We start from the raw sequence: 16387 nt of genomic DNA on the forward strand, positions 1-16387 counted from the left end.
GTAAAAAGCTATGTAAGTTGTTGCTTAGGCCTCTACTTTCAAGGGCCTCAAACATTTGTACAAAAAAGAAAATTGAAGACAAATTTTGTAATAAACATTTTTTTACAAACCAACAAAATATACTTTACTTTTTATTTTGTGTAGTAGTACATTAATTTTTTTTCTAAGAATTAACATAAGATCTTTTTAAAAAAAATTGATAAAACCAGTTTAAAAAAAGATTTTTAATGGAATGGGTATAAAAATTTAATTAAATTCAGTTATAAAACAAAAGACTAGTGAAACCTCAGATCTTTTTCTTCCAATATCCGTATTAAATCAGAGAGATAATCTGATTTCTTTTTATGATTGACTTCTAAAATTGTGAAGGGTTGGTAAAAAGGGGCCTTACAGAGTTCAGCTTAGGGTTTCGAAATGCTTAAATCCAACCGTGTCTCACACAAAATTACTGGCATTTTAAACTTTAAGAATATATGTTTTAAAATTGACAGCATAACTTGTTCGTGTAAAACTGGACAATCGGGAAACTGCCAATTCTTAAGTCTAATCCACTCTCTCGGAATTCAGAGAAGCTCAAATATAACTGACCAATTTCTGAATAATCATCTGTTTTTCATGTGGGAATAGACGAAAACTTATATCAGGCTCCCGTAAGGCTTTGAAATTGCAATTTGGAACACAACAGAAAGCTTTGTTTTTTCTATTGCTATTCATCTTTACTGCTGATAATACACAAGAATGAATCAAATGACCTAGATGGAATAGTTTTGTAGTTTTGTTTTTAAACACCAGAGGGCGAGCATTTAGTAAAAAATGCAAATAGGACCTATTGTCTTTAATCTTCCTTAAGCTAAGCACTTCTTTGTCAGAACAATGACAAGCACTCTATATCTATTATGATCATACATTTGTTACCCCTTTACAAGACTTACCCGCAAGAGATGCCAATTTTTCTAAGTAAAACTTAGGAAAATTGGCATCTCTTGGGGGTGGTCTTGTTAAAAGGGTTACTTAAAGAGGTTTTACTGTATTTGTATGTTATGTTTGTTAATTATAATATCTATATTGATTATAACAATAATTTAAAAATTATTAATTTCTATATATAATTAATATATATGTTATGGACAAAGTGATTAATCGGGCATTATGAATAATGACCAAAAAGGGCGCACAGTGTGATAAATATTGATTAGTTTATCATATTGACCAGTCATTATGAATACTGCTATCACCTAGTCGGGCAAAGCGATGATAATACATTGAGGAGTGATCATCCAACATATGCTAGTCAATCGGCACTCTGAGTTGCGCGTGCGTATCGCATTTAGTACCAAATTTTAAATTCTGCAACATTTTAATTTGATTAAAAATCTCCACTTATTTCATTTAGAAATATTTATTTTTTGTGAATTATTTCAAAGTATTTAAAAAAAAACATGTAATGTTTTAAAACTAAATACTATTAACTATATTTATTAAATGATAAGATTTTACCTATGTGCACCATCATGGCTGTGGTCACAACTGTTTTTGCTCCTGATGGATTCCTCCGGAGGAAAGCCACCGGCCGGATGCCGATTGTTTAACATAACTAGATATTAGCGAGGTTGAGGCCAAAGTTTTAAATGCAAAAATGTGTACGTTGGACATTCAGCACCGCTTTCCTGTAAGCCTAGAAGTTTGGCAATGGCGTTTGAAATGTCGAGTATGATTCCACTGACTTTCCAAACACCATTGTCAATTCTAGGCTTGCGTTTTCGCGTTTAAAACTTTGGCCTCAATCTCGCTATTGATACATACTAGATATTGATATGTGTGTTCAAGAACTACCGTGAATAAATAACTAGTGATGTTAAACAATTGGCGGCTGGCCGGCAGCTCCCCTCCAGGAGGAATCTGTCGAGAGCACAAACAGTTGCGACCGCCGCCAAATTTGGTACTAAATGCAATATGCATGCGCAACTCAGATGTGAGTGCTGATTGGTTAGCGTATGTCGGATGATCACTTCTCAATGTACAGTAATACCCTGAACTTACATGATAGGTGGGACTGAGCGATAACCGCGTAAATCGAATTCGCGTAAGTTGGGGTATAATTTCGCATATAAATATATACAAATTATTTTTAATTGGGGCTAGAGACTAAAGAAAACAATAATTTAGAAAAAAAATGTTTAATAAAATCTTAGATAATACGTATGTATAACAAATTATATTATTAAAATCGTAAACTGAAGTTATTTTGATGTAAAAGGCTTCATAAAATCTAACAAATTTGTTTGACGGCTCAAAAATTGTTTTTTTTTTTTTTTCCTCCTGCAAAATTTCCTCGTAGCATGTTAATAATTTTTTTATTTCTCGTTTTGTAGAAGAAATGCATTCTTTGTTGGAGTCTATATTTTCTAAAATTTGTAACCCCTTTTCATTTTTGTATCGAAGTCTTTAATAATGTTAACTTTACATTCCAAAGATAAAGTATTTCTTTTCTTGTTTGATGCAGAAGAATCAGTTCTACTTCGTTTGGATGACATAGTAGACTCTCTCAAGTTTCCATAGATATAACAAACACAGAAATAAATAACACAAAATAAATTGTAGCTATGCGTCGATTCCTTGCGACACATCCGAACATGTAAGCTGAACAGTAGTGTGGGGGAGTGAGTAATCAAGAGTTGTGCAGCGCTCAAACAAAAGACGAATCGACAAAGTTTAAAAATCGCGTAACTTTGGGTTCGTGTAAGTCGAGGTATTACTGTATTATTATCACTTTGCCTGACTAGATGATAGCAGTATTCATAATGACCGGTCAATTTGATAAATTACTGAAATTTATTACAATGCCCGATTTTGTTGGTCATTATTCATAATGCTTGTATTAATCACTTTGTCCATAACGTATACATAGATTTAAATGGAAAATTAAACTCTTTGAATTACATTTATTTTGTAATAAATGTGGTAAGTTAATTTTGCATAATCTGTTAAAATGAGTCTGAAACACACACAGCTGATTTAATTTAAAAACTTTTTAAAACAATAAAATTATAAATTCGTTCAGTGTTTATATTAATTACGGATAAAATATAATTTGTTTAAAAATGCTCTTTATATAAGTTATAAAATGTATAAGTTAAAACAAATACAATAAAATAAATAATCATGAATTAAATAATATAAATTAAATATAAATTACAATTAAAAAATAAATAAATAATAACACACAGGAATTTTGTACAAATACTGTGAAGTAAAGTTGTAATAATTTATACAGTATTAGTTAATTCATGATTATTTATTTTATTGTATTTCACTTCACATTTTCAGCTAAGAATTAGTGTTATAACTCCACTTTTCCTAAAAATTTAAAATATACTTTGATTATATTAGCCCAGAATGGCATTTCTTCACTATCAAGTGAATAATTAGGCATTACTATCAAAACTACAAGTACTTATCAAGTACTTAGATAGAGTTTTTCATTATCATCATTTTCAACCACACATTGGCATACAAAATATTTTCCATCTGTGGTTATAGTAAAGTATTCAAAATCCTAGATTTAACCTGTTTTTTTTTAGCCATTTTGTATGAATACTTTGACAGTAAAATTTTAGAATGACTAATACAGAATGTATTCAAATATAAATTTCTGAAAAGAAAATTGACAGAATTAGTGATATGCAAGGAAAAATCATGAAGTAATAAGAATAATTAAAAAATATGATCTTGCATTACAAGAGGCTTAGGCTTCTATAATGCAAGGTAGTATGTCAATTCTCCTATTAGGAGCTTAAAGTACATAATAAAAAAGGGTTAATCAGGGCTTAATCAGGCTTGTGGTGATTGCTGTTTATGCTCCGGTCGACACTGTGTCGGATGATGAGAAGGATGTGTTCTGGACTAATATAGATGGTGTCACGAATAATGTTAAAAGCAATGAACATGTAGTACTGTTAGGTAACTTGAATGGCTGGGTAGGAGTGAAGCAAGATAAGACTGAGAAAACTCTTGGAAAGAATAGTGACACCAAGATGAATGGTAACATTGAAAGGGAGATGTCCTTCTGCATGGAGAGGGGATTGTTTGTAACAAACACCTACTTTAAGCATTGTGGCATCCACATGTATACATAGAAAAGAAGGAGCTTGCAACAGATGAGTCTGATTGATCTTGTGCTGATGAACAACTGAAGGGATTGGTGGGAGACACTAGGTCATGCGAGGTGCTAACTGTGACAGTGACTGTTTCTTAGTTGTATGATTATTACAAATGCAATGTGGGTGGCGAAAACATGTGAAAAAGTGTGAGGATGTGAGTGAAAGTGGAACGTTTGAAGGACATAAAAGTGTGTGAACAGTTCAAACAAAAAGTATCACAAAAGTTGTGTGACTCTGAAACATATACAAGTGTGGAGGATAAGTGGATGTGTTTGAAGAATGCTCTAGTAATGAGTGCCACAGACATTTGCAGTACTGCAAAAATTGGCAAGAAAGCTAAGAATGCTTCTTGGATGACTGACGTTGTGCGTGAAGCTGTACTCAAGAAAAAAAAAGCCTATCTGAGTATGCTTGCAGGTAAAATGGAGCCGCATGATTATAAACAGTTGAAACAAGAGATTGCAAGAATTGTAGAAGAGAGTAAGCTACATGTGAAAGAAGAGTTTGCTGAATGTATGTCTAAAGATTTTGAATCTAACAAAAAGTTGTTTTGGAAAGAAGTAAGAAGTGTAAAAGGACTTGTTAGGTGAAAATGAAAAGAAAATGCAGAGTATGCTCAACCGATTTAACAAAGTGTTGCAAGAGAAAGGGTTACGAATAAATGCTAATAAGACTAAGTGCATGGTGTTTGAATGTGCAAAGGGTGACTGGACAACATGAAATTTGATGCTGGATGTGGAACAAGTGGATAAATTTGTATACTTTGGAAGAATGATGCAGAGTGATGGTGGGATGAAGGGAGAGATAGCTAGGAGAAAAGTGGGTGGTTTGAAAGTCGTTGGTGCATTTAACTGCCTGCTTCAGAATGAGTGTACATCTAAAAGAGTAGGATTAGCTGTGTGCAAGCAAGTGCTATTACCTGCCTTGTTGTATAGATTTCTCACCCATACAACAAGGGCGTGGCAGGAGAAAATTGGAAGTGGAATGAATGCTGTAGAACTGAGAATGCTGCATGCAGTTTGTGGCAAGATGTGAATGGACAGGATAAGGAATGAAAGGATTTATGAGTTGTGTGGAATGCAAAAACAAGCGAGTGAGCAGGCAGAAGGGAGGTTGCTGAGGTGGTTTGGACACATGGAGCATATGAGCAATGAATGACTGTGAAAGCATGTATATATTGGTGTGGTGTGTGGCAAATGACCCAGGGGCTGCAAAGAGATGGACAGATGGTGTGCATGATGCTTTGATTGCAAAGAACATTGTAAGTATGCATGGTCAGAGTCAGTGTAAATGTGTATGAAAGGCCTCAATGAGCATGGAAGAAGTGAGAGAGGTATGTTTGGATCAAGCAGTGTGGAAGCAACTCATTCACTGCTAACCCAAAAAGGAAAAAGGCATGAAGATATGTATATATATATATATATATATATATATAATATATGTAAAAACAAAAACTAGAGTCAGTTCATTTTTGCTGACTTTGACTCTCTTAATAATGAATTTTCTTCTGATGACACCAACTCCAGCCTTGATTACATCTATATTATTTACATACCTTATAGTGGAATTTTGAAAAGTTATGCTAGACGGTTTCTGAATTTTTTGTAGCAATTAGCCAATTTACATACAAAATACACATCACATAATGTTACTTGGTTTGTATATAATTAATAATAATGGTATTCTGGGATCCACTGCATTTATATCAAAGATTTTTAAAATTTTTAACTTATAAAATAAGTTTAAAATCTACAAAAATGAATAATGGCATTAAATTAGTCTAATTTAAAGATGTTGCAATAGAAAGAAACTATATCAATTCTGGAATAAACAATATAGAGATCTAAAATTTTTTAGTTTTGATACTGTGGTTAATGTTAATATTATTATTGTGTTTATTTTTTCAAATTATCATATTTCCTCAATTCTAAGAAGAGACTTCCAGAGGGGCACAAAAGGAATAAATTGTTCTGTACCCAAGAAGTAACAGTCTCTATACAATGTTTTGTTTTTTATTTACTTCCTTTACTTTAACCTTTTGTCAGGCACAAGATTTATTTTAAAATGAGTAGGCACAACTTGTTCTGGGGTCAGACAATCTTTGCTTTCAGAATAGATAATATTTACCATTGTTTTTCTTTGTTATCATACATTATAATTATTTATTTGCAAAAGTAATATATACACAAAAGAAACCACTGTAAAGCAATAAGGAAAATAGAAAAAACACTACAATATATCATTACTTTGCACACTGTTTGAGTCATCATCATTGGAACCACACATTCAGATTCACTTTCATGATCATTTTCTAAAACTTTTCTACACTTAGGTTGCCTTCACTTTCATCTTCTATAATTTTGGCACTTTTCTCCTCTACATTTTCTGAATGATCTTGAAGAATGCAAAGAGTGTCTTCTAGTCAGATGAATCTATAAAAAAACCATACTTGCAATTAAAGCATGAAACTTATAAAATCAGTTGTAAAAACAAACCAATCTATTCCTGAATAGTAAAAATTATAAAAACACAAACGTAACTTAACACTTATAATTTATCAATTATTTATAATATAAAATAAATGTTTGCTTTTATTTAAAAATAAATTTTTTTTTAATTCTTAATATTTACTAACAAAAGTAAAGTAAAAAAGATAATAATGAAAGAATGATATCTTTTCCACACACCCACCATAACAAAAGCAAGTGTAGTACATAAGGATGACAGGTTATGCAATTTTCTTCTTAATAAAACAACTGTTTTCTGAAGCCAAAATACTCCTAACTCTCATATTGTTTACTGCATTCATTCCTTTGAAATTGCATTATCCATCAGGCTGAACATTTTCACTTCAAATTGGTTGTATACGTAAGAAAAAAGTGCCATCCCGATGAAAAGTTAATATAATAATTTAATTTAATTTGCTATAGGGTTCCCAGTATGCATTTTGTCCCATGCTCCCATTATCCTCTGAGAGGCCGTGATTCTAAGATGTACTTTTTATCCAATTTACTTGTTTGAAGTGGTGGAGCATCTTAGAATTAAAGGTGCTTTACATTTGCAGTCCAAACGACGATGAACTCGGTATATATACATATAGGAGACAACTTTATGAGTAGATGATGTCATATGCTAATTTGGGTTTTTGGCTATATTGTTCAACATACCCATAGTTCACATAACTCTTCTAGAAAGAAGCATTTAATTTAAATACCTTTTTAACATTTAAAATGCTTCTGAGAAAACTTTATGATGCAGCATTAGAAAAAAATAGATATATTAATTAGTTTATATTACTGTATATTTCATAAACTGTTACATTAATCTGATTATGAGGCAAAACAATTCAACCTAACATTTTTGGCAGTCACTGCAGTCATCTTCAAGATATTGCAAAGTGGAATAATAGAACACTAGTTATTAACAAAGTACCCACCAGTGGTTGAGTGGTTCTGACACTAAACACTGGAAATTCAGTTGCGGGTTCGCGCTGCACTTGGACGGGCTGATCACATGGAGTTTTCTGGGTTTTCTCCATGTTTGTAACACCTGAATAGAGGCCAGTTTCCCGTACAAGACCTCCCAGAAGGCATTTCCCCTCACCAGAGAAGGTAACGGGGAACCACTCTGGTTGTAACTTCCCCGGGATACACCTTGGCACCTTAACTAACCACTTATTAACCTGCACATCAGGATTTCTGATATGGCATGCAGAGAGAGTTATTAACAAAGTTATCATTCAAATTTCAAAATTGGAACATTTTAAAATTATGCTTTTTTTTTAATATTAGTAAATATACAATATTAAGTATAAATATAAGTATAGAATATGTAGTGGAATCGGTTAAAAATTTTTTCAACAGATCACCCAATTTAAAATACTTCTTGAGCAGAAACGAAAATTAACTTTTTACTTTTGATTCATATTTATTTAACAATATTCCAGTACACTGCAGTGAATTAGGCTTGTATAATATCTGTTTATTTATGTGTATGTTTAATGTAGTCTGCTTCATTCATTTTGTTATGTAAAACAAAAATACATTTTATGATTTCCATGAACAAAACCACAGATCTACAAATAGCCTAGTGTACTAAAATTTGCTGAAGACTTACAGTGTAATCCCTTTGACAGTGCTTTTCAGAACTTGCTGTATAATTTTCTTACACGGTTAAGAAAATTATACAATTCATACTCAAAGTAGCCCAAAGTCATATGTGAAATGACGTGTGAAATTTTGAGCTTTTCCTAATGTGTAATTATTTTGATTTTTCCATATGTAATTAAATGTGTAAAGTTTTCAATAAGATGCAATTGAAAAACTTAAGGAGTCTATTTTTTAGTTATGGACAAGGTTTTCCATCTAGCAAGTAGAAAAGTTTCTTAAATAGGAACATTTCATAACATTTACATATCTCTAATGGAAAAAATCTGAGACTTAAAATTTCAAATTTAGGGTATAACTGTAGAATGTTTCAATTTTGAAATTTAAATATGTTAATTTGATTTATAAGTAATGTTCTATTATTCCATTTTGCCATGTTCTGAAAATGACTGAAGAGACGACCAAATCATTAGGGTGCGACTATGCAAACGCGAGCGAGCGAGAATATGTAGCGAGAAGAGGCGAGACGCGATAAATATCAAACCCTGTCAGATATGTGCAAGAACCAGAAATTCGCTCTCACCAGCGATATTTCTCACTTCTTGCTTGTGCATGTTTTTGTTTGTGAGAACTATATCGCTCGCAACCTCTCTATCACTACTAAATTCGCTTCTGAATAGTCGCACCCTTAGATTTAATAAATAGTTTGCTGGTTAAAGTTGAACTGGTTAACCTTGTAATTGGTTTATTTTTCGTAGCAATTTTTATGTAAAAATGGTTATAAATAAAATGCAAATATGTTTATAAACAAAGTTCACAATGCAAATATGTTTATAAACAAAGTTCACAATGCAAATATTTTGTAATAACAGTTATATAGTTTTGAATTCGCACAAAATATCATAGAATATTTTATTTTTGGATATTTGGTTATATTAAAATTATTAATAACAATGTTTATTTAAGAATTTGTTAAATAGTATATTTATAGAGTATGAACTTGTATTTAAATGATAGTAAATGATGATTCAATTTCACTGTCAGCCAGACTTAATATTATATAATTTATAGCTTGGATTCTGCCAGTTCCCATCATCAAAAAGCATTCTTATTAAATTTTTTTAGCAAAAATAAAATTATTTATCTGCAAAAATGCCATAATGTCAAACAAATCTTCATAAAAATTAATTAAGTGAATGTTTTCAACTGTTTTCATTTTTAATAATAAATAAACTTTGAAATAATGTTCTAGTAGCTAAACTTACAAAACCTTTTGATTTGAGTATTATATTTAATTTAATAATATAAATCTACAATATAAACTATTCATAACAAATGGGTTAATTCTTAGGGGTTGGGCCTCCTATGGCAGCCAGGGGGAAAAAATAGAAATAGTGGCATTGAGAATCAGTGAATTGTCAGGAATTTTTTGAACAAGTGGGCAAAGTCTGTAGGACAAGCAGGGGAAAAAACCCCTAGTAAATAAAATTTATTTAGCAAGAAATTGAATAATGCAGCCTATCATATAAGTTTTACATAAGTTATAATTATAGTTATTGTATGTTAAAAAACTGAAAAAACTATCACTATAATTTACATCAATCCTTTATGGTTGTAAAAACTTGCTACCATAAAAGTTTGGATGCAAATTTTTAGCGAGGTTGAAGCCGAAGTTTTAAACACGAAAACATGTACATTGGACGTTCAGCGCTGCTTTCATGTAAGCCTAGAAGTTTGACAATGGCGTTTGGAATGTCAAGCATGATTCCATTGACTTTCCAAACATCATTGTCAAACTTCTAGGCTTACATGAAAGTGGCGCTGAACGTCCAATGTACACGTTTTCGTGTTTAAAACTTTGGCCTCAACCTCGTTATTTAGTTTAAATGATAAGACTTTACATAGCTTAAAAATTCTCCATGAAATTAGAATATTTTAGACTGTTCTTTCTATCATAATTTGAATGTAATTATGATAAGAACAGTTTTGTTAAATTTAGTTATTGGACTGCAATTTGAAAAAATGTAGACCTATAAATTCCCATTGTCATTGTTTGTCTGTCCTAATCTCAGTAAAGGAGTTAAATGTATGAAAATTGAAACCAGATATGGAAAGCTTAGGGGCAGGAGGCCCCGATTAACTATATATGAACTTCCAGTTTGCACCAGAAGTCATGTTATTTCAATTCAAAAATTTTCCCATGAAAGCAGTTAGATATATGATTGGCATGACTGTATCATTAACAGAAAATGTATGATGTACAGGGGTAAGACACTACTAAATTGAGGTGGAGAACATATGTTTTAAATTTAAAATATAAGTGTTATAATTTTAAATTAGTTAAAAATGTGAGAAATATAGAATTCTTTATGATAATTAATATTTAATTTAAAAATGTATTGAATTCATTGTAATTAATTAAACAACAGAGAAATAAGATATTATAATAAAATAAGAAAAAATATTTTTAAGTACTGTATTTTACAGACTATAAGACGCTACAGACTATAAGATGCACCTTAATTTTTAAGCAACTTTTTTAAAAAAAATACCTATAAGACGCTACGGAGTATAAGACGCACCTGAATTTTGGAGGCAATTTTTCGAAGAAAAAAGTGCGTCTTAAAGTCCGTAAAATATGGTACTTAAAGAGAAATTAAAGGCTCACACTTAATTTCAGTATACAGTAACAGTGACAATGCTGAATAAATTGTGCAATACTTTAGTTCAAAATAAGATTTAAAATGTGTATATTATTAGAAGGTACTGTACTGTTTATTACAATAAATACAGTATAAATCTATTATTCCTAAATTATTATAATATAATATAATATGTACTGTATATAGTACGGGGATACTATAGATTGCACTCTATGGAATTTCGAGACTTTGAGTATATATTTGAACTCAGGGAACCGAGACAAGTTCAACAGTACCCTACTTTTGCACCGGAGACGAAAAATAAGAAAGTTATCATACTTTTTCCCAGTGATCGTGCAATGATCGGGAGTCACATTGCTCTCTCTCCACTAAGCCTATCGCGTGTTTAACAGGCAGTCTGGCAAGTCAACCATATATACCTTCAACAGAAGCAGATGTTGATCCACAAGCACACCGATCGTCTGCAGTTGGTGTTAAGTTCTTTTCGCACACCCTTGTGCTCCTTGACCTTGGGGCCTACGGCCCCTCAGCTACTGACACACTCGCTATCACTCGCGGTCGGCTAGTACTACACGCCGCTTTCGCAGCTTGTCCAACAAACCTAACCTATCCCTCCGAGAGATGACCATATTCCAAAATCATGGTTTGCAGACTTTACTGCAAGATGGCGGTACTAGCTACTATGGTGCCATCTGCATGATAGCATTAAAAAAGTATGATAACTTAAAAAGCATGATTGACCTTCTTATTTTTTGTCTCTGGTCCAAAAGTAGGGTACCGTTGAACTCGTCTCAGTCTCCTGAGTTCAAATATATACTCAAAGTCCCAAAATTCCATAGGGTGCAATCTATAGTACAGCCTATATTGCATTATTAATTAATAATTGTTATTTTAAACAATGCACATTTTTATTGTTTTCAGAAAAATGATCTTAAAAAGTAAACTTAAGAAACAGAAATCGAAAAAGACTCATTTGAAGATGAAAAAAGATGCAAAGAGAGAAAAGATTGGTGCAGGTGAAAAAAGCTGATGATAATCATAATGTATTTAAAGTATTTTTGTCAATAAATTTATTTTCTTTAAATGTTTTTGTTCTGATTAAGTTTATTATGTTGTTTTTTATTCATAAACAGTATTTTATAAATACTGTTTTTGAATAAAATACTGAATACTGTCAATTTAAAAATTATTTATAATAATTTTTAAATTGATACAAATAAACACTCACTAAACCCGATAACATTAAGCCAATACATCACCAACTGCCATAAATAATCTGGCAAACTTTTGGATATATACGATTAAAGATTATAAATGAATTTGGCACTTCAGGTAGGCATTAGGTGCCATCTCTTATTAAAATTAATAATTATAATAATTTAAATAATTTAGATTAAACTGGAAGAAAAGAATTGGCCTGAAGTGGGACTGGAACCCGCAACTCCCGCTTACCATGCAGTTTAAATTATTGTAATTATTAATTTTAATAAGAGATGGTGCCTAACGCCTACCTCAAGTGCCAAATTTATTTATAATCTTTAATCATGTATATCCAAAAGTTAGCCCAATTATTTACAGCAGTTGGTGATGTATTGTTTTAAATTGATTTTTTTATTTTTAATTTATTGGTTTTTTTTATTAACTTTTCTTTAAGTTTATTACTAAATTATAATTGTGCAATTGTGTCCTAAAGTTAATACAGTACATTTAAATATATTCCTTAGTAACAAAAATTTAAAAATAAAAATGCTGATAAACATGTATTTATCAATAAGATACCTTTTTATATGTATTTTATAAAAATAAATATTATACAAAATTTTGTAATTATTTACGGTATTTCTTTAGTAGATGACTTTCTTAGATATGTTTATAGTCTAAATTTTTCTTTTATCAAACAAACTCAGAAGTCTAGTAAGCAAATAAATTGTAAAGTAGAGAAAGTAAATGTATTTATTACATAAATTATTGTATAAATGATTAAACTGATGTATACTGTATATGTATACATCTATATTGTTTTATAGACAATATTTCCTGGATCTAGCTCTAATAATATTTTAAATGCTATTTTATAGTATTTTAAAAATCTAATTGTTTTTTCTTTCCGTAATAGTTGAATTGAATCTTCAGAATATATAAAAAGCAATCAATATGGCTTAATAACTATATTAAAAGGTATTTTTTACTGTTATGAAGAATCAGATTTTAAAACCAATCCAGATTTTTATATTTCACATTTATTTTGAACCAGAACATTGTTCCCCCCATTATCCATTTATGCTAATTAACATCATTAAGATTAGGCAAAGTCTATAGTCTATAGACAAAATGCAGCTTATTACATGAAAGATTTATTGGTAACTTCAAAAAATAATAATGAGCAATCTGGCAAATATCATGACTTTCATTGTTAAAATAATTATATCTTAAAAAGAGTCTTGTGTTTCTATTAATGAAAAATTTTTTATTAGAATATTGTGAAGTGAAAATTGTTTTCGTAACAGAAACATTATTTATTACAAGACTATTTTTAAAATGTGGTTATTGGACTTTGAAATGAGTTGATTTCCATTAAATTTATAACTCATCTACTAGGATAATATTTTTTAAATGTCAAACATCATATTTTATAACAAGTAAATCTCAATATGTGTGTTTTTTTATCAATGCAAGTTTTAGCTATAGTCATAGATATTTAAAGGGTGCATACAGAGGAATGGTATAAATATCACAACTGATTATGGAAAAAAATTGTAATAAGACAAAAATCATCTCCTGTAAATGGTGTTGAGAGATTAGCTTATACCACACCATTATGTTGCCATATGAACAGATTTATTTAGGCTACCTATCTAATGTGGTGTCAAAATAGTGTTTTTCGAAATTATCTCTCATGATGAATGTTCCAAAACATGGTTGAATTGCTATTTTTTTCCATTCATTTTTAACTTCAGTATGTAGTTTTGACATATATACTATAACTGTAACTTACATAGATAAGTATTTATAAAGTGAAATTGTGTTGAAACTGATTTTTAATATGAAAAATATGAAATTTTTATAATTGTAATAGTGAATAACTGTATAAATAACATCAAAAACCAAGAAGAATAATGAGAATCAGATAATTTTTCAATCCAAAAGCAGGTATAGGCAATAACAGCTAGATCAGTTTTAATCATACTGGATTAGATTATAATACGGTAGACCCTTGATTTCATAGACTTCAGTTTTAATTGACAAAATATTTTTGTCCTAAAGGAAATTGTGTGTATGAACTTTAAGGAAAGATAAGTAATAAAAAATAAATGGTAGAAACACTCCATTACTTATATTGTTACATTATATTATTTTTGACTTGTTAATTAAAATAAAGTTTGATTCCTGTTATAAATTTATGTATATTTTTAACAAAATTTTAGTGGCATGTATAAATTACTCACTGTGCATTATAATATTTTATTCATATTTACGCATTATAACATTTTAATGCATACTATACATCATAAGTTTGTTATTCAGAAATAGTGGATCCATCCCCAAATTACTCTGTTAAATTGAAGACATACTGTATTTAAGAATTCATAATTACAAAATACACACAGTAATCATGAAATATAATTTTTAATTATAAAATTATTAGTTTTTCTTAAAATATAAATTCTTTCAAATATTTTAAAATTCTTTAAAAAATCAATTTGCGAATTCAATCAATAAAAGAAGCTGAAGTTTGATAACATTTTATCTCATAATTTAATATTTGGGAACATTACATGTAAGCGTCCAGCGGCCGGATGGCTGAGCAGTCAAGGTTAGCAGCCACTCGCCCTGGGGGACTCAGGATCGAATCCGGATGGGTTGAAAAATCCCCAGGAATTTTTCAGTAGTAGTAGTCCGTCCGGATATGTCGGTTCCCGTCCCTCACCACCCAGCCGCCCCATTGTGGGCCTGGCCGAACTCATAATGGGCTTGCTATAAGAGGCCCTCTTAGTGCCCACAGGGCAGAAAGAGTTACTAAAAACAAAAAAAAACATGTATGTAAGTGTCCTTTGTCAATTTATAGCATTTCCAATTTAGACAGTCTTGATTGCTGATATCTTTAGAATTGTTTTATTGAACTTTGGCACTCTTTATAATATAGAGATTACTACTTAAAACAGTATTTCAAACACAATTCAAGAACATCAGAATAATCTTAGCTTAAAGAATTTAGTAACTCTGAATAAATTTTCTGGCATATTATTTACTCCAATAACATTTTAAAGCCACTTACAGCCTGTCCTTTTCTTTGTTTTCTTTCTGGAAATTATATCCATAATTTATATATAGTTTTTATCCAATTTTTTATTAAAAATTATATATTACTGCTGATATTTTTAATTCTACAATTTTTATTAGGAAGAAAACTGTACATGTACTATAGTAGAATGAAAGTATTTACAATATTAGTGACTGACGTACAGATATTCTAGCTATTGACTGTAGTTTCAGGATTTTAATTACAGTATTTTCAAATGAATCAAGTTGAAGTTGATAATATACTACTACTGATCTGTCATAATAGTTTCATGGTTTAAATGGTGTCAGTTTTTTACTTCTAAATCTAGAAATCATGTTTTTGAATATATTCAAAAATTATCTCCATTCAAAGTTGAAAAGATAGCTTATAAAAGGAGATTTAATCATGAAATAAAACAAAAAAAAGTATTTGTTGTAATAATTTTTTAACTTGATTGCAAAGTCAGATTATATATGGTAATGGCAACGTTATCAAAAGTTGAGAGATGTCATGTTTTGAAAAAAAAATAATGTTTTATTAGATTGAGAAACTTCTCATTTGTTGGTTGCTTTCTTCTTCAGGCACTTACAAAATTTTCTTGGTGTTTTGTTTCTCTTTACCCCAAATTGCAGTACTTATTTTAACCTTCGGAATCGCATTGTAGCGAAATAAGTGTAAAGTGGGATCGCGCATAATACTGAATATTAAGCAAGATAGCCAAGTAATTAAGGTGTCAGCCATGGCTCCGGAGATTTCAGGAACGAGTACAGACTGATCAAAAAACCCCGGGTATGTCGGGTCCCGTCCCTCATTATCCAGTAGTCTCATTATGGATTTGGCCGAATATACACTAACTTATATATATAAAGGTCCTCTTAGTGCCAATAGGAAAAACTAAAAAACAGGAAACTTGTAATGTTCACAATGAACTTCTCTTTACAACTTGCGGAGAATCACAGTTCATATTTGAAGTATCTCAAGTTGCATACGAGTGGAAGTGCTTGCTTTTTAATTATTTTAATTCAAATTTGTTTTATATTTTAAATAAAATGCTCGATATTGTAGATTATGTGAACTAAACTTCCTTATACTTGTAATTTTATATCAGTTTGCAAATGATGGATAACTTCTAATTGATATTTTTGCCAATTAAGCTATATAAATTATCATATTAAT

The 16387-nt window shown here is 30.5% G+C and overlaps 1 protein-coding gene across 1 annotated transcript in view; it reads left to right on the forward strand.

Annotated features, from left to right (window-relative positions):
- Positions 1–12013, forward strand: part of ais (aramis) — a 58585-nt gene extending 46572 nt beyond the window's left edge. Inside the window, exon 14 of the mRNA XM_067271993.1 lies at positions 11851–12013. Within this exon, the coding sequence (XP_067128094.1) occupies positions 11851–11959 (109 nt within the window). The 3' untranslated portion in view covers positions 11960–12013. The remainder of the gene's footprint in view (positions 1–11850) is intronic.
- Positions 12014–16387: the final 4374 nt, after the last annotated feature.

Source organism: Centruroides vittatus, unplaced genomic scaffold, assembly GCF_030686945.1.
Source record: "Centruroides vittatus isolate TY-2023 unplaced genomic scaffold, ASM3068694v2 contig_417, whole genome shotgun sequence".
Taxonomy (NCBI): Eukaryota; Metazoa; Arthropoda; class Arachnida; order Scorpiones; family Buthidae; genus Centruroides; species Centruroides vittatus.